General features: G+C 42.7%; 1 protein-coding gene across 32 annotated transcripts in view; it reads left to right on the forward strand.

The window, feature by feature from the left end:
• Sgip1 (SH3GL interacting endocytic adaptor 1) overlaps positions 1-23543 on the forward strand; it is a 192021-nt gene that overhangs the window by 163331 nt on the left and 5147 nt on the right. For all 32 annotated transcript variants that reach the window (XM_060365986.1, XM_060365987.1, XM_060365991.1 and 29 more), the window contains 6 exons: positions 8984-9095; positions 15690-15845; positions 18115-18247; positions 19797-19999; positions 21172-21236; positions 21919-22083. In XM_060365986.1, the coding sequence (XP_060221969.1) occupies positions 8984-9095; positions 15690-15845; positions 18115-18247; positions 19797-19999; positions 21172-21236; positions 21919-22083 (834 nt within the window). The remainder of the gene's footprint in view (positions 1-8983; positions 9096-15689; positions 15846-18114; positions 18248-19796; positions 20000-21171; positions 21237-21918; positions 22084-23543) is intronic.

Below are 23543 nucleotides of genomic sequence, written 5' to 3' on the forward strand. Positions count from 1 at the left end.
TGTTGTCTTGTTCCTTTGTAAATCGTGGCACTTAGCGGATTTGACAGGTAATTTCAAACCTCCCTGAAGGAAAATGGAGGGTGAAAAAGCAGAGAAAACAGCTTTGCTGTTCAGTGGTCCTGGGGCTGCATCAGACAATGGCTGGCCAATAATCTCTGCAGCTTTTATTTTTGCTGCAAGTCTTTTAGCAACCTGGCCACAATTTCAGGTTGCATATTTTCATAACGAAATAGTATTTTAAAGGATGGGGTTATGCCTCAGCAGCTGACTACATGTCTAGCATGTATGAGGCCTAGCACTACAAAAGGATAAAAGAAAAAGAGAGGGAGAGAACCTCCTTTATGAGCGAGCCACCTTAGAAAGGAGCAGTGACATAAATGAGGGGGAAGGGTATACTAGTGATATAAAGAGATGTAGAGACTTGGGATAAGATATCATTTTAATATTTTGTTAAAAATCTTAACCACCTTTCTGTACATATGTGTACACTTGCATACACACACGTGTGCGCACACACACACACACAACAGCCCAGTGCTGCATTTATTTGATGCTACAGAGACACCTAATAGTACAGTGGTTTAACAGATTTTGAAATGCAAAATAAGCTTAAATATAGACAAGTATTTGTTTGCTAACCAATGGTGACAGACAATAGCCAAGCCACTGCCTTCCACACACCCATCAGAAATGATATGTAAGCGTCAGATATTTGAATCGTGACTGGCATCAACAGTTAACTATTAACACAGAGTTTGGGTTTGGTTAAAAGTGTTTATCATCTTGACTTTGCATGCTTTTTTGCATCAATGGCTTAATTTGGCAATACACAAATGATGATGCCAAGAGCTCTGTGGACGGGTGCCGCTTTTCTTTTGATGTCATTACAAGATACATCTTGTTAAATGTTTCCAGAGCTAGGTTCTTGATGCCGAGGAAAACATTACATAGACTTTAATCCACATTGACTTTACAATACCTCTGTAAACCTCACAGTAGCTTTTAAACTCGTTACATTTATGGACCACGTCCATGTATGCTCACATATAAATCTAATCCTTATAAATGATAATACTTCATTACAGAAACCATACCAAGAATCGCATCTTATTTAAGAAAGAGTGGGGGGACAACAACTTTAAAAGTAAACAAAGTAACTAGGAAAAACCTACCACCGTTTGTAGGAGAAATGTAACTCAAAATCAGAACACGGATGTGGCTCCTCCCATGAAGGCCTGGGTATGGTTTTCCTTGCCCACTGTGCTTGTCTTAATCCACTTCCGAATGGAGGTGAGACATGGCATTAAAGAGCTCAATAAAAAGTACTGATTTTTAACTTTATTTTGGCACTTGATCTAAAAAAGAAAGAAAGGAAAGAAAAAAGAAGGAAGAAAAAAAAGGAAAGAAAGAACTATCCCATTTTATGACAGTTTGCATTAGCATTTAATTAAAGACAGGCCCTGAGGTATGGTTTGCTCCCTTCCCAGGCTTATTCCATCTTCAGAATCTGAATCAATGGCTACTTGTCCCTCACCTCTCTGACTTAGCCCAGAGTAGCACTGCCCACTGCATGTTATTCAAAGAGCCCAGCGCTCTGCAATCTCAGTCGTCATTGTCGCTCCCTGTCATTCTCTCAGTGTCTCTCTTCCACTCTGGAGAAACCATAAAATAACAAGCAAGTTCTGATATCACTCCCTTGCTGTCTCTCCAGCAATATATGTAATCACTTTAGTGGTTTCATAGTATCCAATGTATGTGCACCCGTGCCTTATTAATGTTTTTAGGTTTCTGCCTTTATGCAACATTGTGCAATCAGCAGCCTTGAATCTTGGGTCCTTGTCTCCTCCTGTTATGCACTGAGGCTTTGTTTCTTCCGTATGTTGGGCCATTCCCTGCTTTCTCCCTAGTTAGGTACAAGGGTCATTTGCCTCCAGCCTGCACGCCTGGAATGACTAGTTGTCCTTTGCTCTGGTACCCAGGAATTACTACTAACTGGCCCTTTAGGGTGCCACAGAGGTGTCAGCAGATGCCACAGCAGATGCTTTCCTAGTCTGAATTAAGCGCTCACGGCACAATGGAAGAAGGACAAGACATCAAGCAGCTCTGCCTCCCAGCTCCACCCTTTTTCCTGGCTGGATGTCAATCCTGACGTCACTGAATGATTTAGAACCCATTTTATCCCCTGTAAAATAATGGTGCTCGCCCCTGCAAATGCCTTGTCTCAGTTGAGAGTAGATCATTAGCTGGCAATGTAGTCTGAGCAGAGGGCCTGCCTAACATACCAGAGGCTCTGATTTTGATCCCCTATACTGCCTGCAATGGGGTAGTGGGGCTGTTCCACACCGACCTGTAATCCCAGACACTCCAGAGGTGGAATCTTGGGGGATGGCTAATCCAAATTCTTCCTCCACATCAGCTACCTCGAGACCACCTGGGTTAAATTTCACCCCATCTCAATCAGTAACTATACTAACACAGTTTACCCCTTCAAAGCATATAAACAGCATGGATTTATATTGGCGTCTGGAGTTGGAAGTTATTGAAGGGCAGACATAAGAACTAAAATAACAAATACCGCACCTACCTTGAATCTTTCGTGAGCTAACAGCAGTACACTGTAGTATGAAACACACCTCGAATTTCATGAATTTCTCCTTTGTAAATTGCAGTTAATATTACATCCCCCTCTATTCTAAGTTCCATGAAGGACAGGTCATGCCTCCTGCCTTCCTCTGTATCTTTCAGTCCCTTGTACAATGCCTAATGATTTCAGAAAGTCACACTTGAGTGAAAGGTTCTGGATAATTCAAATTATTTCTCTGTTCATTTTAATAAAACAAACATGCTTGCAAACAACTTTTATAGACTGTTGTGATACAAATACTACATCGAGCCACTTAAACCAATACACTAAGGACCTGCTTAGTTAAACATGTGTGCACAGAAACAGTCAAGAAAACCAGTTGAGGGATGAAAGGAATCTGCAAATTCCCACTGTACCAAAATCCCCAAGCCCCTCTTTATTTTCTACCTAAACGTCTATTCTAACTCAAAGACTGAACTATAGTTCTAAAAATCTTACCAGTATTCACCATGACAAAAGCCATGACAGCAAACCCTCAGTGCTCTTCAAGAGTATACCAATTAAGGACCTGAGAATCACTGCCTCTCCTGGGTAGTGTCAATTGTCACTATACTATTTTTATTGATGCTACTTTGAAGATGAGGAAACAGAGTCACAGAGAAATCACCTTGTCCCTAGTGGGAACCAAGATTTCATACTGGGGTGGACATGACTGTGGAGCCCAGGCTTCTTTTGTTAGTCTCGGGGTCACATCCCCTTACTTGGCAGTTCACTGTAGGATCAACAAAGCACTTGCAAGGGACCATTGCTTATGCTCCCATTGCATGCATTAGTATTTAGCTTTTCATTGGTTTGTCTTATGTCTATATGTGTGTGTCTCCACCACTATACACAGCAGAGTCTCTGTGTGGATGTCAGGCACTCATCCCTCCAGGGAAGGGACACTGTTTTCAGTGCATCCGTTCTCTTAGAAAGGGATGTTTGTGGAGGGACAAACACAAAAGCATTCACTTACGGCCAGCCACAATGAGCACAACCTCCACATGATACACACGGACGCTCTTCACAATTAAAAATGATCTACACCTAGTTTGGTCATACAAATCTATAGAAATAAATTATCTTATCTTCAGGAAATGATGCAAGGGGAAAGATTTAATAATATACAGATAAATTTAGGTTACTACCCAGAAATATCCTAACATTTGGAAAAGGAAAAAAGCTGTTGAAAATGATATATAGACCAGATTGTGGTGACAAAAAAAAATGTAAAAAAAAAAAAAAGTAAAACACAAAATGCTCTATTAATTGCAAAGTACAAGCCGATGAAGGAATTATTATAAATTGTACATCTTCTAAGATCAAAGGGTTCTTTTTAAATATTTATCTTTTATACATTTTTGCTTTTGTGGCTTTATTGCTCAGAGCCATAGGGATGATTACAGTGTCCAAGAAGTGGACACAGAAAGAGCAGAAGGTTCTAGGAGGCAGTATGAGGAGTCAGGTGACAGAGAGATGAGTTAAAGCCTTCGTGACATCATCACATTCCAGACTTTGGTCCACCTCCTGGTGCCTTCTGCTGAGCTATAGCACAAAGCACATGCTAAACAAAGGCAGTGAAGCCGTCTTGGTAACAATATGCATCAGTACAGCCCAGAATACCTGAGACCTTCAGGACCCCAAAACAGGAAGTCAACCAACTAAACCACCCAATTGTTTTATTTCTTCCACACACTCATACACTGAGCTAGTTTTGTCTTGTTTTTTCTTTTTTCCAAGAACCACGATTGTTTGACTCATTTGTTTCAATGTTTTTTGTTTTGTTTGTTTTGAGCTTTCAGACAGACTCAGTCTGTAGCCCAGGCTGCCCACAACTTGCCATCCTCCTGCTTCAGCCTCCTGGATGCTGACATCACAGATATTCTGCACCGTGCCCAGACGGTTTGGCAATTTTTCAATGTTAATATGTAGGAATTTCATATTTATTTTTGCTTCCCATCAGTTTCAGCTCAACTTTTTAAAAACATCTTGAGCACGTCAGTAAACCTATCTACTATCAGATAACTTACATGCTGTCTTAATCTGCAACACTCATCATAAAAAATGGCTAATAATCGATGCTGTCATGGGAGAAGCACTACTCTAAATGCTATAATTGTCTTTAATCCCTCACAACAGGCCTGCAAAATGGTTTTGATTGTGTTGTTTCTGCCAAAAATAATTTAGACAAGAATCAGGAAAAAAAAAAAAAAAAAAAAGCAATCCCAGGCTTGATACCAACTCCCATTCTCCCAGCCACTACCCAGGGTCATTGCTGAATGTCTGTTCTAGTATCCACACTGCTACCACCTCCACCACTCCCCCTCCCCCCCCATAATTCTGGTAATAAAAGCCCAGTCTGTGGATAGAGCCCCAGACCACACACAACAGAGTTCTTTCTCAGCAGACATTAGCCAGGGATCCATGCTCACACACAGTATGACACATGTAATTGTCAGTTCACTTTAAAAGACCATTATCCTCCTAAGTCTCACCACCAGGCATGACTCTGTATGCCTCTGTAACTTTAATACCAGTTGGGAAGCAGGTAGGGCCCAGGTGCTTGGTGCCCGGATAACTGAGTGGAAACTTCAGTGAGGGATCCCTGTCTCAGAAAATGAGGCAGAAAAATGACTGAGGAAGACATGTGATGTCCATCTCGGGTCCATACATGCACAAACAAGGCAAGTATACACACACACACAGACACACACAGACACACAGACACACACACACACCACATTTGAAATAAGTTTTCTCCTACACATATTTGTCTCCCTCGTTAAATTATGCACTACGCTATAGCTGACATGACCTAAATGTAGAACACACCCCTCAAGCTCCCCATATCACATACCTCATGGGTCTCTCATTTTCTAGGGGAGTGTTCTAATCTCAGTTCCAGGGACCTCAAAGACCTCAAGGAGTCAATACTCCTACTTCAGATTGTACAAATGTTGCATATATGTGCACTTTGCTCTGAGACGTATCCAGAGGTTCTCATGTAGAGTCTCAAAGGAGAACTATTTTTAGTGTCTGTTTTCATGTATAAAGATAAATTTCCCAAAATATTTGTATAAAACTCTTTGTCACTTAATTCCTAACCATCCATGCAGTTTTATTTTGTTATTTTGTTTCTTCTTGCACCAAAGTTTTAAAGCATTTGTTGAGTTATTCTATTTGGTTACAGATTTCTTTTACTGCCTTACCAAACTCCCAAGTTCCAGTCACATGGAAACCATGATCTCGCTATAACGGTAACAGCCCAGCAGCCTAGCCTCTGTCCACTCTGGCCTACGTGTTACCATCAGCTAAGGAAGCCATTGTCTTCCGGGATCTATTCACCACTCTATAAATACCAGAAGTAATAAGGAAGCAAATTAATTGAGCGACACTATTATAAAATCATTTCTTCTGTTTGTTCTTATTTTAGTATTTAGAAATGTGTAAACATCACCTTTCTGAGATCTAGCAAAGGGTGATTGCACCTGTTCTTAAGGAAAGGTTGCTCTCATCTTGGGTCTATTTGAGGAAGTCTGCAACCCTGAGGTCCAAGGCATGCACACTCCAACTGACTGCAATTGTTTTCTTGCCCCAAATGCCCCTGTAATTACCCACTAAGGAAACACAATAATATAGTCCTCAGAACCTAAAGTCTGAATTCACACATACTTCAGTACCAATCTTAAATATCCTTGTGTATCAGCTAGACAAGACTAAGCAAGCTCTGGAAACTCTTTGAGCTCTAGTCCTGTCTTAATTGACTCACTGTTACTATGGCAAAATGTTTAATATATTCAACTTAGGGGGTGGAGAGATGGCACTGACCGCTCTTCCAAGGACCCAGATTTAATTCGTAGCAGCCATAAAGCAGCTCACGGCTGTGTGTAACTCCAGTTCCAGGAAATCTGACACCCTCACACAGACATGCATGCAGGCAAAGCAATGACTCACATGAAATGAAAATTAAAAATATTCAACTTAAAAGGAAGAAAGGTTTACTTGGGGTGACAGTTCAGTGGCCCCATGCTCTAGGCCTATGATGGCACACTATATCAGATCAGAAATATGGATTGGAGGAGGCATGTTCACCTCATGGTAGCCAAAGAGCAAAGACGTATACAAGAAAGGGTTAAAAATCTCAATATCTCCTTCAAGAGCATACTGCCAGGGACTTAAATTCCTTCCATGTGCCCTTCATATCCTAGGGGTTTCACCGTCTCCTGGCAGCGCTGCAGGCTGGGAGCCACGCCTGTAATATCTGGGTGGTTTGCTAAATGGTCATCATGCTTATGACTTACCTAAGGCACAGAGTCCATGGGAAGGAAATATCGGTGGGAGGGGTCTGCTGGTGTGAGTGATGATGGGGATGGGGATGCTGCTGCTGCTGAGTGTGAGAAAGGCAGTAACTGCACAGTGAGCGACGATGATGACAACATCATCATGTGATGTCAATCTTGGGTCTCTACATGCACAACTATGTAGAGACCCGAGTGAGTAACAGCGATGATGCCGGGAACAAAGGCCTTGTTTAACTCATCTTCAGCATCCTCAGCATCTACAGTAGAGCCTGATACATGACGCTAACAAATCTTTGTTAAGTTGATGACCTGCTACCAAGTACCAAGAGCCAAATGCCAAGATACTACCAAATACTAAGAGCCGAAGGAAGATAGAAAAAGTGGGGGAGGTTTGTCATGAACTAGAATGAGCAGGAAAGGTTGTATGGAGGAGGAAGATAGACAAAGGGTGGGTTTACACCAATGCATGTAGCATAGCCAAAATAGAAGAGGAATAAGCATCTTTGTCTGGCATTAAGGTAAAGCAGTGAACACTGAATGTAGAATACTGTCCATGTTCGGTAACATGCCTAGAAACTAGTATCAAAGGCAGCAAACTACACTTGGTGCTTTTGAAGCTATGTGTTGCAGCAAATCAGCGCAATTAAATGTTTCTTGTAGACAAACCTGTTGCTGAAAATAAAGGGGACTGGGCTAAGAATGTTTATTATTTGCCCTGGAATTATTGCGGCAGTATATCTAACCCACTATCACAATCAATAAAAGACACATTCACCTGCTAGATTTTAGAATAGCCTTATTTCACCTGGAGCAGGGCAGATATTAACCCTCCAAACTATCTTTACCTCCCAGCCTCATCCCAGGCTACCTCCTACCCATAATTCCATAAGTACTTGCTTATTCTTTATCTGGACCAATTCCTCCATCCATGCAACTCATGTGCTTCTCCCATGATAACCCATGACCACATGCTTTTTCCTTCTTCCTCCTCCTGTACTGTCTCCTTCCCAGGCTCCTCTCCTGTCCCCAAAACCCAGGAATCTTAGCCATGCCTACCCCATTTGCCCTGCCCAGGTGTCTCAGCCTTTTATTGGTCGAACAGGAATAAGTTTTTAGGCAAGGTTACAAATATCACTTTGGGGGACATGAGTGTCTGCTTGCTGTCTTCTTGGGTAGCAAATCAATTAACAGTCAAATAGAAAGCACCTGACCATGCTGTTACACAAACCACGCAATATGATGGTAAAAATGCAAGCTTTGCAGGAAAGCGAATCTAGATTTGGATTTCTTTTTTACCACTCGAATAACTGTATTATCTCGGACAAGGCAGTTTAAACTTCAGCTCCTCTTCTGTGTAATGTACCCTCCCTGCCTATCCCACAGGGCAAGGGGAAGATGGAGTTAAGCACCCTGTGGCAGGCAGGCATTGCCTCACCTGGCACACAGCAGGTGGTCAGTGACCCCAGAGAGACTGATATCATCGCCAAGGGTGTGAGTGGTGTGCTCTTTTGTCTGTGCCAAGTCAACGGGTACGTTTTGGTGGCATATGGTCTAGGCAAGAAGCTTGACCTCGCTGAGTGTGAGGGCAACTGAGCTTTTCAAACTGGAATCGTGTCGAGAAGGGCTGTGAGTGATGTAACACCACTTGACTGTCTTTTCCAAATGAAAGAGTGCAGTTTCCAACCTGAGTGCTTGACTGGTGGACTGACCGCTCTAACGGGAAACAGGAAACTAACGCTTCCCTCTATTAACCACCCGCTGCACAAACTGTCATGCAAATACTGCCTCTTGCTTTATGCAGAATGTTTATGAATCCCTGCGACTTCATTTGCTTGGATTTTCCTCCGTAGTGAAGTAACTTAGTCAATGTCAAGTGTGTTTGTGTATAAACCAGCCAAATATTTCCTCTTAAATACTTGTGCTCTGAGTTGAACACACAGCTACTGTGTAATCACGTTTTTAGTAAGAGACACCCTCAACCCTGTAGCGAGCTCTAGTTCCATGAATTTGTTCCTTTTACATAAGCCTCGAATAAATGGAAGTATTTCATCTCGCCCAGGTTCTTCCAGGGGACCCAGTCCTCTAACTATGGGGGCCCAGGACACCCTCCCGGTTGCAGCAGCATTCACAGAAACTGTCAATGCCTACTTCAAAGGAGCAGATCCAAGCAAGTGAGTATGGGATAAGGCCTTTTGTCTTCTCGAAACCTTATTCTATTTAGTGTCGGGTGGAGAGGGGTGGAGGACACTGCAAATGTAACTATCCTGCCTTCTGAGGAAGAGTTCTAGGGATCAGATCCATAAATTCTAAAAATTCACTGAAATTATATTGTATATCCTTTTTGTTAAAAAAAAAAAAAAAAAAGACTGTCTCCCTATGTAGCCCTGGCTGGTCTGGGGCTGGCAACAGAGAGTAGACTGGCTTTGAACTCATAGAGATCTGTCTGCCTCTACCTCCCATGTGCTGGCTTAAAGACATGAACGATGTCGTGTGTGTGTGTGTGTGTGTGTGTGTGTGTGTGTGTGTGTGTGTCCACAGAGAGCTATACCGCTCTCAACGCTTTGGAACAAAGGGAATCCTGACTCCAAAATGTTGGCAGGAACTATTAATCCACACTACACCAAACACTTTCACCAGACTACTGCCAGCTGCCTCATTAGTTTAATTCTTGACCTGAATTCCATCAATAAACAAATGGAAACCTAAGTGAGGGATGAACTGCTCTTTTTTTTTTTCTCACTCACAAGAACAGGGCTTTAAAAACCTTACAATCTAGGACAAGAAGAATGAGAAGCAATAGTTGTGCTTACTGATGACACTACAAATTGTATTAAACAGTGAGAATTAAACACAACTAGAGCAGCACATTTTAAGTGGGCATGCACATGACAAAATATGAATCCTCTCTCCCCTTCTCAAACATTATTTTGAAAAGCCTAGCTCTGCTGATACCCTTCTAGAAAACCAATGTAATTAGTAACTCCAGCCCCAGAGCATCCTACCCAATCACCAGCTCTTTCAGGCTTCCTGGGTGCCATGGCTCTTTCAACAACTAGGTTTAATTTTTAGGTCCATAATAATACAGAGAAACAAACGCTAGGAGACTAGGGTTGATCCAGAGAGGCTCAACTCCAGAACATGAGGAAAAGACAGGGCTTGGGGGTAAGAGAGGAGAGAGGCTCATATAGAGCACATAAAAACTATCAGCTTAAGATGATAAACACTTGCTACATACATGTTAGGACTGTAGACGCTGCTAAAACAAAGAGTTTGTACAACTGAGTCAGAAGGACCACTCACCGCTGACCGATGGATGCCTTGAACACTGAGGCTGATAAGAACTAAGAAAAACACAAGCATATATTTTAAAAAAATTTAAAGGAATGTGGAGAGAATGCATACACTATAGTGAAAATCCAGAAAAAAATCACACAACGGGTCCTTTTCTGCTTGCTTTCTAATTGGCTCCCATTCACTCACCCACTGATGTATTTAGGGATGTAATCAGTCTTCCCATCTTCCACTTTGGCTCCTCTGAAATCCATCCTCATCCTAGCACATCACTCCCATGTTCCATTTCATCTGTTCACAGGGAAAACTCTACTCGGTTTTTCACACTAGGATCTGTGCTGTCCTGGGTGTTCTGCGCTCTGTTGGTGCAGAGCTTCCATCCACACCCCGTCACCCCCTCTCTGATCGAGTCTGGCTCACTCCCTCCTCCCTTATCTACATCCCTTCCTCTGCATTCTCTCCACTTAAACCACATTAGCCTAGAGCTGTTTCTCTTTTATGCCCCACTCTGTCTCCCACTTGGTCTATCTATCTATCTGTCTGTCTATCTATCTATCTCTACCTCTATCTCTATCTCTATCTCTATCTCTGTTTTACTGAAGTTTTCTTCCATGTATCTGAACAGCTTGTCCCCTTCATTTTGGTTTTTCAATGAATTTATCAAACAGAACTTCTCACTCAGCCCACAGAAAGCAGCACTCCTCCTCCTCTCTCCCCAGCACTTCCTCTCTCCCTACCTCCCCTCTTCCTCCTCCTTCTCCTCTTCCTCCACCTTCTCCTCCACCATTGTCCTCTCTATAGCTCACACACACATTGTTTTCCTGTTGTCCATTATCTGTCTCTCCCTGCCCACTGGAATGGAGCTCCAACATCTGGATTTTGACTCATTTCTCCATTGTGTCTCCAGCATCAAAACAAGGTTGCTAAATGGCTGGGTTGCTAAATGGCTCAGGCTGCCTCCCTCATCTAAGTTCTGCAGAACTTATTCTGTACAACCATTGTACTAGGCAGAAGGGACACAGTTGAAGACATCCAGGATGGGAAATAAGACTTGCAAGTGAAAGAATCCAGAGTCTGATGTAGCAGAGGTGTGAATACTATGCAGTGGAAGACAAGTCCTTAATATTTTGACAGCACAATTTTCTTAAAAAAAAAAAATCTGTCTAAATGTCTCTGTCCTCAAAAAGGGTGAAGTAAGGAGGGTGAATGATTAGGATAGTAAGGAATGCTTCAGAAAGGGTCCTTTGAACTGAGGGTGGAGTTGAAAGGGGAAAGATTTTTCGTAGTAGATAAGCCCAAGTAGGTTGATTGATTAATTAGCTCAGGCTCACACACACAGAGCATGCTCACGAAAAAGCTGTGTGCTCAGTGTCAACAGTGGAGTCCACTCACTCGGGAGAGATGTCCTTCTCATGCCCTCCCATACTTCAGAGTCACAAAACTCCTCACTGGAACCATCTGCAGATTCGGTAGCCCAGCTAGAGAATCCGTTGCTGCTTGTGGCAAGAGGGAAGGAAGAGCCAGTTTGTAAGTCACATGACACTTGACTTGAGGTTTTCTTCATTATTGCTAAATGCTTCATTTGTGAGGGTTTATGTGGCTTTAGGCTTTATTCAAAACTTGATTTCTACTTTCATTTCTCATTTTCAATTTCATAATGCAGATTCACATAACACATTGAGACTACATCAAATGCTGATAGGAACAGCCATGAAGGTCAAAAATATTTTCATAGAAAAAAAAATCCACATCAAACAAACATGGAATTTAGTAATCCATAATTAATAAAATTTTAAATTTTCTTTTAGTAAGCATGCAGAAGATTAAGGAAAGGCAAACTCTTTATATTGTCTCTTCAGCACCCTCCACTGGCAAAGGTTTACCTGATGTTATAGGCAAAGGGGAAAAAAGGTTTAATTCTAAGTCTCCCAGCGTAGGGAGTAAAGAATGGGTTGGAAGTGAGTTTGTAAATTAAGTTTATGCTGCAATTAATACTGTGATTCCATATTCCATTGGGAAATATAAAGGACCCATTCCTGAAACAACTTTGAAAAAGAACAAAGTCAGGGGCTGGAGAGATGTCTCGGCAATTAAGAGCATTAGTTGCTCTTGCAGAGGGGTGAAATTCTGTTCAGAGTGCTCACATGGTAACTCACAGCCACTCAGGACTCTAGCTCCAGTGGATCCAGTGTCCTCTTCTGCCCTCAGGGGGCAGCCAGTCTCATGCATTGTGCATAGCAATACAGGCAGGCAAAACACGCATACACATTAAATAATAAATAAATAAATTAATTAATTAATTAAATGTGTATGTATTTTTTTAAAGAACAAAGTTGGAAGACAAATAAGATGTGATTTGTAAAATATCACAGAGCTACAGTAAATAAGACAATGTGCTTCAAATATGTGCTAGATATCACAATGGAACAGGATAATGGATCCAGAAATAGGCCCATATCTAGATAAGCAACTATAAACACAATATCAAGGTAAATCAGGAGAGAAAAGATAGACTTTTCTCAACAAATGGAAGAGAAAGGGTGTGGTGAGAAAAAAAAAGGAAAAAAATAAGGAATTAAAGAAAAAACCCAACTGCATGCATTTCACACACACAAATATTTACTAAAATGTATTATAAATATAAACGACCAACTAAATGTTGAAAATTAGAAGGAAGCATACGAGATACTATTTTTATCTTGGGTTTAGCAAAAACTTCTCAGATAGAACATCAGAAGAATTCCTGAATTAATATAATTCTTAAAAGGGAAATGTGAGTTAAAACCTCCTTGCTCTTTCACATGTTCCCTGGGAAAAAAAAAAAAAAAAGAAACCAAATCCCCAGACCTGGGAAAGACTGCAAAGCAGGCACCTGATGAATGACATCTACCTGGAATATTTGAACGAAAACAATTTAGAATTCAATAAGAGAACAAAATAAAAAAACAAAAACAAAAACAAAAACAACAAAAGTGACTTAAGGACCTGGCAGGGATTCTGAGAAGACACAGCTTCAGTGGCGCTAACTAATGACACACAAGAAGCATCTGAGGGGACCAACAAGATGGCTCAACAGGAATAGAAAGCTATGTGATAAAAGGACAAAACCAACTCATGCAAAGTTGCCTATGACCTCCATGTCTGACAGCATGAGCACTTGAGGGTCCATGTGTACACACATGCACACACACATTCAATTAGTAGCTGATTAGTTAAATCTTTTTAAAAGATTTTAAGCTCCTTCAACATTCTTTAAAGTCAAGCTAAAGGGAGATCTCACAACTCACCGATTAGGCGAAGTGAAGAAAGATTTCACACAAGGCTGGTGAGCACGTGAAAATGCTAAGATGTTCATACACAGCTCTGTTTTCTATTTTAGAAAATATTTGGGGAGAAAAGAAGAAAGGAAAGAGAGAGGGAAGGAAGGAAGGATAGAAAGAAAAAAACACAGAGAGATAAGGGGCAGGGCAAAGAAAGAACCAAGAAAAATAAGAGGCACACCCACACAATGGCCTCTGTATACCTTGACCATACCTTTGTAACAGATGAAGACTGGGATAAACGTTAATATTCTTCCACGGGTGAATGGATTTATACTACTTTAAATCTGATCTATCCATTCAGCAAAAGAAAAAATGAGCTACTGATTCAAAAAGCTACGTGAACAAATCTGAAGATTATTCCTCTTGGAACAAAGTCTGACCCTGCCCTCAAGCACATATCTGTTAGACGACCTTCTAGAAAGTATGCAATAATGTAGAGAGATAAAAGTACATGGCAGGTAGGACTGGGAGGAGTAAAGCTAGGCCAGGGGGTGACAGAAAGGCAGAAAGAAATGCTTGGACACAATGGAAACATGGCTCTTGGTTGTGTATTGATTTCGTATTACAAATGAATAAAATTTACATAATAAATAATTACACCTTATCACCTTTATACCTCCTTGAAGCCTTCGAAAATAATTATTCTTCCTTCCAAACTCTCCTCTTATTTTGTTTTAATGTCTATGGCTGATTTTAATTGTGACAAAATAGGCAAATTAATAGATTAAAGAACTAATAAAGTAATATGTAAGAACTTTACCTTGGAAGTACGTATGATGATAGTATATAATTTATTATCTCCAAATACACAAAAATCACAAAGGGTAAATGATTCAGTTTATGAGGCCAATCAATAGGTTTTTGTGCTGGCCTTCTACAAACCCAAAATCTATTCAACAAAATAGCCAGACTCTTTGGAGCCAACAAGATGGCTTAACTGGAAAAGGCTGTTGGCCACAAGGCTGATGATCTGGGTGCATCCCTAGAACCCGCATTGTGGAAGGAGAGAACCCACTCCCACGCAACCCACACACAATATGCTATAAGGCCATTTTTTTTTCGCTCTGCTCATGACTTTTTAGTAGAGGAGTATGTTACTCCCCAAGAAAGATAGTCAAATGTTCAAAAGGTAAGTTCAAACTTCAAGTTCTTGAAGTTGCCTTGTTTTAGAAACAAATTTTATATATTCTTACGGCTAAGGTTTCTTTTAAAAAAAATCATATTAGTCATATAATATAGGATAAACATACTAAAATCTATACACCTAAAGAAGCTAATCAAGAAGGAGGACTCTGGCTAAGATGCTCAATCCCCATTCAGAAAGGCAAAGAGGATGGACATCAGAAGAAGAAGAAAACAAGAAACAAGTTAGGAACCTGCCACAGAGGGCCTCTGAAAGGCTCTAGGCTGCAGGGTATCAAAGCAGATACTGAGACTTGTAGCCAAACTTTGGGCAGAGTGCAGGGAATCTTATGAAAGAAGGGGGAGATAGTAAGACCTGGAGAGGACAGGAGCTCCACCAGGAGAGCAACAGAACCAAAAAATCTGGGCCTAGGGGTCTTTGCTGAGACTGACACTCCAGCCAAGGACCATGCATGGAGATAACCTAAAACCTGTGCATAGGTGTAGCCCATGGCAGCTCAGTGTCCATGTGGATTCCATAGTAATGGGAACAGAGACTCTCTCTGACATGATCTGATTGATGTGCTCTTTGATCACCTTCCCATGAGTGGGGAGCAGCCTTACCAGGCCACAGAGGAAGACAATGCAGCCACTCCTGATGAGACCTGATAGACTAGGATCAGAAGGAAGGAGAGGAAGTCCTCCTCTATCAGTGGACTGGGGGAGGGGCATGGAAGGAGAAGGGAGAGGGAGTGAGGAGTTAGGAGGGGAGGAGGGAGGGAGCTACAGGGGGAATACAAAGTGAATAAAGTGTAATTAATAAAAATTTTAAAAAGGAAAAAAAATCAGTTCTGGAGTTCTCAGGTAAGCTGGAAATGGCTTGGTGGTTGGGTCCGTAATTGCAACTGCTTGTCTTTAACTGTGGGTGTTTCACGTCGTTACGCAAACCTTTTCTATTGCGCCACTGCTTTGCATCCCAGCGTACTGACCCTGTCTCTGCTCTTTCCTTTCATGCGTTTGGTATTTCAGATGCATTGTTAAGATCACGGGAGAAATGGTGTTGTCCTTTCCTGCTGGCATCACCAGACACTTTGCCAACAACCCCTCCCCAGCTGCTCTGACTTTTCGAGTGATAAATTCCAGCAGGTTAGAGCACGTCCTGCCAAACCCCCAGCTCCTCTGCAGGTAAGTACGGTTCTGTGTGCAAACTTAAAGAGACGATTAGCTTGGCGCGCTGCGTCTCGGTAAGGAGTGCTCCCTTGCACGGATAGCACCATGGCTGATTCACCATAGTGCAGACAGGCACGTAGATCCGACACCCAGACACAGGGGTACGTGCTAGCTGTCAGGTTGTCTGCGTGATGCTGTGTGAATGTGTATACATATACGATTGTGTTTTAGTGGCCAATTTGTAACCAAGTTAAAGGGCATTTAAGGGAACTCTGTGCTGCAGACAATGCATACAGGGCTGTTTCGCTTGTTACTGTTCAACACTTGATAAGGGTAGTAGGTGATGAGCCCAATAATTGGAAAACTCCTTGCTGTATAAACAGCTTTTTTAATGAGAAAATATTGGAACTGTGGGCTATTCTTCCACGTGACTATGACAACCTTTTGTGCGAAATATACAATTTTAATACAATGGTCATTTGTTGCCACAACCAGGGAAGGTCGTGTGGATTTGTTCCTGTAAATGCACACCTTGTCATTTCAAATCTGAAGTGATGGCTTTATTGTGCTTATGCATGTGTACTGGTTTGTGGTGGGTGTGACAAAAAGGAGTCATTCTCGATAGCTTCCTGCCCATCATGAAGTGTGGGTATTCTAGCCAAGAGTCCCTCTCCAAAGGACCCATACTCCTCCTATACAGCACCTTTCCTTGAGCTAATACTAACATCATGTCCCCAAACTACAGCAGTCACAGTTGCTTCCTTCCCTGGCTCCAGTCTGACCCTGCTCCAGGCCATTTTTACACCCAATAACCTTCATGAGATTGCTCTTACTCCCAGCTGTCCAGTGGCTTCACGTGGCCCATGGCCCATGGCCCAGAATCTCAACTTGTTGCCGTTGTCTTTGAGAATCCGTGCACATCTGTGCATCTGTTCTCCTCCTTAGTAGTCCCTACATCCCTGAAACAAATGGAGTCCCACCCCACATTGGGGCTTAGTGCCCTCATTTCCCCATCTTCTGATACCACCCTCCACTTCTTCCTATGGCTCTACCTCTCTCTCTCAACTCGTCCGCTGCCCTCTCCAGCCCTACCGACCATCCCCAAAGTAAGTGATGTCCTCTTGCCATCCTCCTGGAACGTCCCCATTCTTTTCATTTAAAATTGCCTATCAACTTCTTTGTCCATTCACCATACTGTCCCTATGGCATAGCTCAATCCAGAGGGCATGGGACCCAGCTGGTCCTTCGCCATGGATGAAGGGGCAGTTGCAGGGAAGATCAGGCAAGTGGTCATTGAACAGGCAGCTGGATACCAAGCTCTTTAGAGGGCCGAGGCTGCACCCTGCTCCCCATTACTGTGATCAGCGCCATTAAACTCCAACACCATCTTGTTTGTGAAGGGAGTTTTTTTATTTGTTTGTTTTTCTTTCTTTCTTTTTTTTTTTTTTTTTGTTTCTTAGATCAGCAATTCTCAACCTGTGGTTCGTGACCTCTTTGGGGGTCAAATGACCCTTTCGCAGGGGTTGCCTAAGACCATCAGAAAACACAGATATTTACATTATGATTCATAACAGCAGCAAACTTACAGTTATGAAGTAGCGACGAAAACAGTTTTATGGTTGAGGCTCGCCACGACATGAGGAATAGTAAACCACCGATTGAGATGCTCCTTGGATGAAATCATGACTGTGGCAAAGGAGCATGGTGATATTAGCTGCTTCCTTCCCAGTTAGGCAAAGTCGTCACTTTTTTTTTTTTTTTTTTTTTCCATTTTAAGATAAGGACTCACTGTGTACCCAAGGCTGGCCTCAAACTTGTGATCCTCTGGCCTCAGCCTTCTCAATGCTAGCATTACAAGTGTGTACCACCCCACTGAGTCTTTTAACTGGTTAGTTTCTGAAAAGTGCTAGTAGTTAAGTCAGTTCAGAGGGAAAATCGATTTACTCCCCCTTAATTACATTGACTGATAGAAAATAAGATAATTCAGGTAGAAATAAGATAATCTGGGGAGAGTATTAAGTATGGATGAGGAAATAGCTACTGCTTCAGAGCACCCGTTTGTCGTTCTGCTGGGTCAACAGACAGGAGCTCACAGGAATGTCTGACAGCAGAGCGTCGCCTCCCTGTGGGACACCACACAAACTGCACTGTGCCAAAACCACACTGGGGTTGCTTTCGTGTTCGTACTTCGTAAGAGGCACATGCAGAAACCAGAGGCTTCTTGCGCAGGTGATCTAAGGGATGAGCCGCTGCTCAGTTGTTGACTTTCTTTCCATCTTACTAGCGATAACACACAAAATGATGCCAATACCAAGGAATTCTGGGTAAACATGCCAAATTTGATGACTCACCTGAAGAAGGTCTCTGAACAAAAACCCCAGGCTACATATTACAATGTGGACATGCTCAAGTATCAGGTGAGCCTATCGTCAAGGTTGCCTTGTTTCCCACCCCAAACTTATCGTAGTGTCTAAAGTTGCATCAACGTGACCTTTCTTTTACTGTTATTGAAACGCCGTGGTTATAAGACTGAGGCCTTAACTATGTAGGGACTGCTGGGGGGAATATTAATCAGAACTCTTACTATTTTATCTATTTATTTTATTTATTTATTTAGAAAAATGCCCCCAAAATGAAGTCGAAAACACACATGCCCACTTAATTAAGATTCTAAGTGTTGGGGCTGGAAAAAAAAGGTCAGAGCTTAAAAGCCACTGAAAGCACTTACTGCTCTTGCACAGAATACGGCTTCTGTTCCCAAACTCCATAGTGCCTCGTAACTCCAGTCTTAGGGGCTCCACGGCCATCTTTTGGCCTCTGCTGGTTCCTCTGTGCGTGCAGCATACATAGACCCGCACAGGCACACACACATGCACATACAAGCAAGTAAATGAATCTATTTTAAAATATATTATAGATATGGATAGGTAAGAGCAGCAGCATCATGGTTAGAGCGTGCGTTCTAAGACTTTCAATTTTAAGTAATTAAGTATAGATAACCTGGGTTTTTTTCTAGTATGACCACCTCATAAAATAGTTCTAACGAAACTTATGCTAAGAGACAACGCAATGACGGAGGAGCCCACAAGGTCCAGTCCCCTAGCTGAAGACTGACCAGTTATGATGGGTGCTGAGGGAGTGGGGCCGTGAACTCTGCGCTGCACACCAGGGATTCAAACTGATGCCGCTGTCTTAAGGCCATATTTTAGTATTCAAACCTGGATTTTTCTTTGTGCTAACTCCCTCACCACTGGCTCTAGCTAGACTACATAGAGTGTAGTTCTTCCAAGCAGAGGACCTGGGTTCAGGTCCTCATGTTGAGAAATCTCAAAGGAATGAGGGCCATGTCCAGCGTCGTCCGCCTCATTGGTGCGTCATGAAGAGCAAACATGACATAGATATTATTTTAACGTGTATTGACTGTTGTTGTGCACCGTTCCCCTGCTGTGTGCTAGGCATGGCGCTGTTCCCCCTAGACATTCCCGATAAACTATGCGTTGTGTTTGTTTATCATAACCCCCACTTGGCAGATGAGAAAATACCTGAGGCCGAGTGGGTGTGGGGACTTGTCCAGAAGAAAGCAGCTTGTTAAGTTCTGGAAGAACCAGAACTCACACCCAAGACTGTCCAGTCTCCTGGCCTCAGCTTCCAACCACTATCCTACCCTACCTCCCCAAGTACAGAAAATTCACTGCGGATTCTACCAGGCTATAGGGATTTCCACAGCTGACCTTGTGTATTTAACTGGTTACCTCAGGATGAAGCACTCCCCACCCCCATCTCCCATCCTCCCACCCCCACCCCAGGTGCCTAAACATAGCTTTTCCCTGGGATCCCGTTTCTGAACAGCACAAACAACAGTATGACATTTGGATTTGTAAAGCCCAGTCCAGCCGTAGCCAATCACAGTCTCTAGTTTGGTTTTAGATTAACACTTACACCTTCTCTCTCCTGCCATTTGTCAAGGTGTCAGCCCAGGGCATTCAGTCCACACCTCTGAACTTGGCGGTGAACTGGCGCTGTGAGCCTTCCAGCACTGACCTGCGCATAGATTACAAATACAACACGGATGCCATGTCCACCGCAGTGGCCCTTAACAATGTGCAGTTCCTGGTCCCCATTGATGGAGGAGTGACCAAGCTCCAGGCTGTGCTTCCTCCAGCAGTCTGGTAAAAGGCTTCGAGTTCCCTCCCTCTTCCCCAGATACAAGCTTCTTCTGCTTAAGGGGAGGGGGGCAGACTCTTTAGCACCAGGCTTTACTGTGGGAAGAGACCTCAGCAGGCCTGTAGGCAGACTTGGGGTGGAAATGGAAAACTGCAGCAGATGAGTTAAGCAGAAACGGCTTTAATCTGGGGGCATCCAGTGCTTAGCCAAGGGCGGAAGCACCAAGCCGACAGCTTTCGCACTGGGCTGTGCCCCGTACAGAGACTGGGGAAGGAGAGGAGTTGGCCACCAAGGGAACCAAGTTGGTCTGGCTCCTGACAGTTTGATTCCAGGATCAGAAAATACCTACTCTCAGCACTCACAGACTGGCACCCAGGCTGGGCCCTGTGTTTGAAACCTCTTTGCACCCCAGCTGCTGGCTAGAGAAATAACAGAAAGGTTCATCAGCTTCCCAAATCTCCCGAACCTGAACCTCCTTTGGAGCTAGGACCTAACTGAGTCTGGGGAATGCAGCGTTCCATAGAGCCACCAAACTGTAAAAAGTCCAGCTGGTGGAATCAGATAGGCCTAGAAAATGATGAGTGATAGAATTATCTTTAATGGGGGTCAGTGGCGGGGGTCAGTTTTTCCACAAGTACCAGCAAACTGTAGACTACTTCTTTTAAACAAATATGGGGGCTGGAGAGAAGACGGCTCAGCAGTGAAGAGCACTGTCTGCTTCTCCTAGAGGTCCTGAGTTCAAGTCCAAGCAACTACATAATGGTTCACAACCATCTCTAATGGGATCTGATGCCCTCTTCAGTCATGTGGGCGTACATGCAAATAGAGCATTCATACACATAAATTAAAAAATCTTAAAAAAAAATAAACTTAAGGTGAGCTAGCCAGCAGTTGTAATGGAAATTACCTAAACCACATGATTAATAAATACTTTCCTTCCATTTTCTGGATTGATGTGTTTTAAATGCTGTATTTCCCTCTGACTGTTTATCTCACATTGCTGTGGCTGGTTGGTCTGAGGAAAAGAAAGAGTATGTACACGTGTAGGGGTACGAAGGCAGCTAGGCAGAGCTAAACGTTTGGAGGCCCGCTTTATTTTAATTAGCACAATCTGGAAATGTGGCAATCTGTCGAACAAACTTTTAGCATGTGAAGAAGCTCTTTGTTTTGTTTTTAGGAATGCTGAACAACAAAGAATATTATGGAAGATTCCTGATATCTCCCAGAAGTCAGAAAATGGAGGTAATACAATCACAGGCTTAAATCTAAGATAACTTACAGGTCTTGGCCAACTGTGAGCCCAAATCCATGCAGTCCTATAAGCAAGCAGAATGTCTCATTAGTTTGGTTATTAACATCTGTAAAAGCAAGTGGTTTTTTTGTGGACCTTCCTCCTTCCTTTCCCACCAAGCTCTCACCTCACATAGACTGTCTTCACGGCAGAGAAGAGCCCTTCTGGAGGCATGTCCACCCTGTGTCAGATCCTGTGTAGATGTCTTTTCTTTTCCACTCTGATATTAATCACAGGTTGAAAAGGATGTAGCTGTTCTTGCCGCATGCCTCAAACCTTTTCATCATCATCATCATCATCATCATTATTATTATTATTATTTATTCACTTTGTATCCCAGTTATAGCCTCCTCCCTCATCTCCTCCTAGTTCCATCCATTTGCCTGCAAATTTCATGATTTCCTTGTTTTTAATAGCATGCCGCAAATATTAAAGTAGCATTCAGCTGACATGCTTCAAGCAGCTGCTCACAGTACTCCAGGACATTTTACTCACCATCATTTTGTAAATGAAGAATACAATACATTGTTTCTTAGGCTGCCTGCTTTTGCACAGTTGATCTCAAATGTAATTTCAAAGTTATGTACGGAATTCTGCCGGCCGCTTTATTGCAATAACACTCTTCTTTTAAAGGCGTAGGTTCTTTACTGGCAAGATTTCAATTAGCCGAAGGCCCAAGCAAACCTTCCCCACTGGTCGTGCAGTTCACGAGTGAAGGGAGCACTCTGTCTGGCTGCGACATTGAGCTTGTTGGAGCAGGGTACCGGTTTTCACTCATCAAGAAGAGGTTTGCTGCAGGTAAATGGGGACCTTCAGTTTCCTTGGCAAAGATAATGTTGCTACCACCCCTCAAGCAGGAACTGGGTGTGATTTCTCCCGTCATATTCTGACCTCCTCACTCCTATCCCCACATCCCATTATAAAGCAAACTTATATCTGAATGAAGTACAAATGAGCTGGCAATTTGAGCAGAAACGGTCTGGGTGCTTATGCTGGGTCGGTGTCTTATGTTGGGCTGAGCTGTTGTCCCCACCTGGTTGATCTGCATATTGAAGCCAGTGGGGATAAGTCCTGCCACTGTGTTGCCAAACAAGATGGACACACTTGGGTTTGACTTAAAAACGTGTTTTTGAAACAGTAGCATAAAAATATGCAGCATGTCTAAGGCATGGGAGCGTTAGAGTCCTTGGAAGGTTTTCTTTCACCAGCTGAACTTTTCAAAATTTAGAATTGTCAGGCAGAGCTAAGGCCCTAGGAAGAGCTGCTTTTTCACTATAAAAGCAACCTTTAAAGTATCTGTGGCCCATCAGGTTAAAGGCACTTGCCACACAAGCCTGGAAACCTGGATTAGGCCCCAAAAATCCACATAAAGGCAGAAGGAAAGAACCAACTTGGAACAGTTGTCCTCTGACCTCAGTGTGTGCTGCCTCATACAATCTCACACACGCATCATGTGTGCACATGCAATAATAATTTCTTTAAAAAAAATAAGGATGTGTGTAGTTTTGAACTGGTGAAATATGGATCAAGGAATAAAGGTGCTTGCCACCAAGCCTGGTAACCTGAGTTTGACTCCTTGGAACAACATGATGGAAGGAGAGAACCAGCTCCCACAAGTTGTCCTCTGACTCTCATATACCTGCACATTCTCTGTCTCTGTCTCTGTCTCTCTCCCTCTCTCTTTTAGTAGATAGATGTTAGATAGATAGATAGATAGATAGATAGATAGATAGATAGATAGATAGATAGATAGATACAGAGATACAGAGATACAGAGATACAGAGATACAGAGATACAGATAGATATAGAGATACAGAGATGGATATAGGTAGATAGGTAGGTAGATAGATAGATAGATAGATAGATAGATAGATAGATAGATAGATAGATAGATAGACAGACAGACAGACAGACAGACAGTCTACAGATATGAGCTGTTTGTCCAGAAAGTGGTGTGGCACCAACAGTACAGCTTCTATGGAGGGCATCCCCGGTAATAAGGTGACTGCTCTTGCCATGGCTTGCTTGGATAAACCGAGAGCTTTACACGGTAAGTGAAGAGAGCATGTGACCGCTCCCCTCCTCCCTCCTCCTTTGGGTCTTGATTTTTACGCTTGCTGCTCTGATGCAATTATCAATTATATCCCTTTCACTCTCAGATGAACTAAGTCTGAAATAAATACGAATAGCTTATCATATTCAGGGCCAGATTCCTGACCCTCCTGGGCAGGATCCAGGATGCTCTACAAACAATCTA

Source organism: Meriones unguiculatus, chromosome 12, assembly GCF_030254825.1.
Source record: "Meriones unguiculatus strain TT.TT164.6M chromosome 12, Bangor_MerUng_6.1, whole genome shotgun sequence".
In the NCBI taxonomy this organism is placed as follows: Eukaryota; Metazoa; Chordata; class Mammalia; order Rodentia; family Muridae; genus Meriones; species Meriones unguiculatus.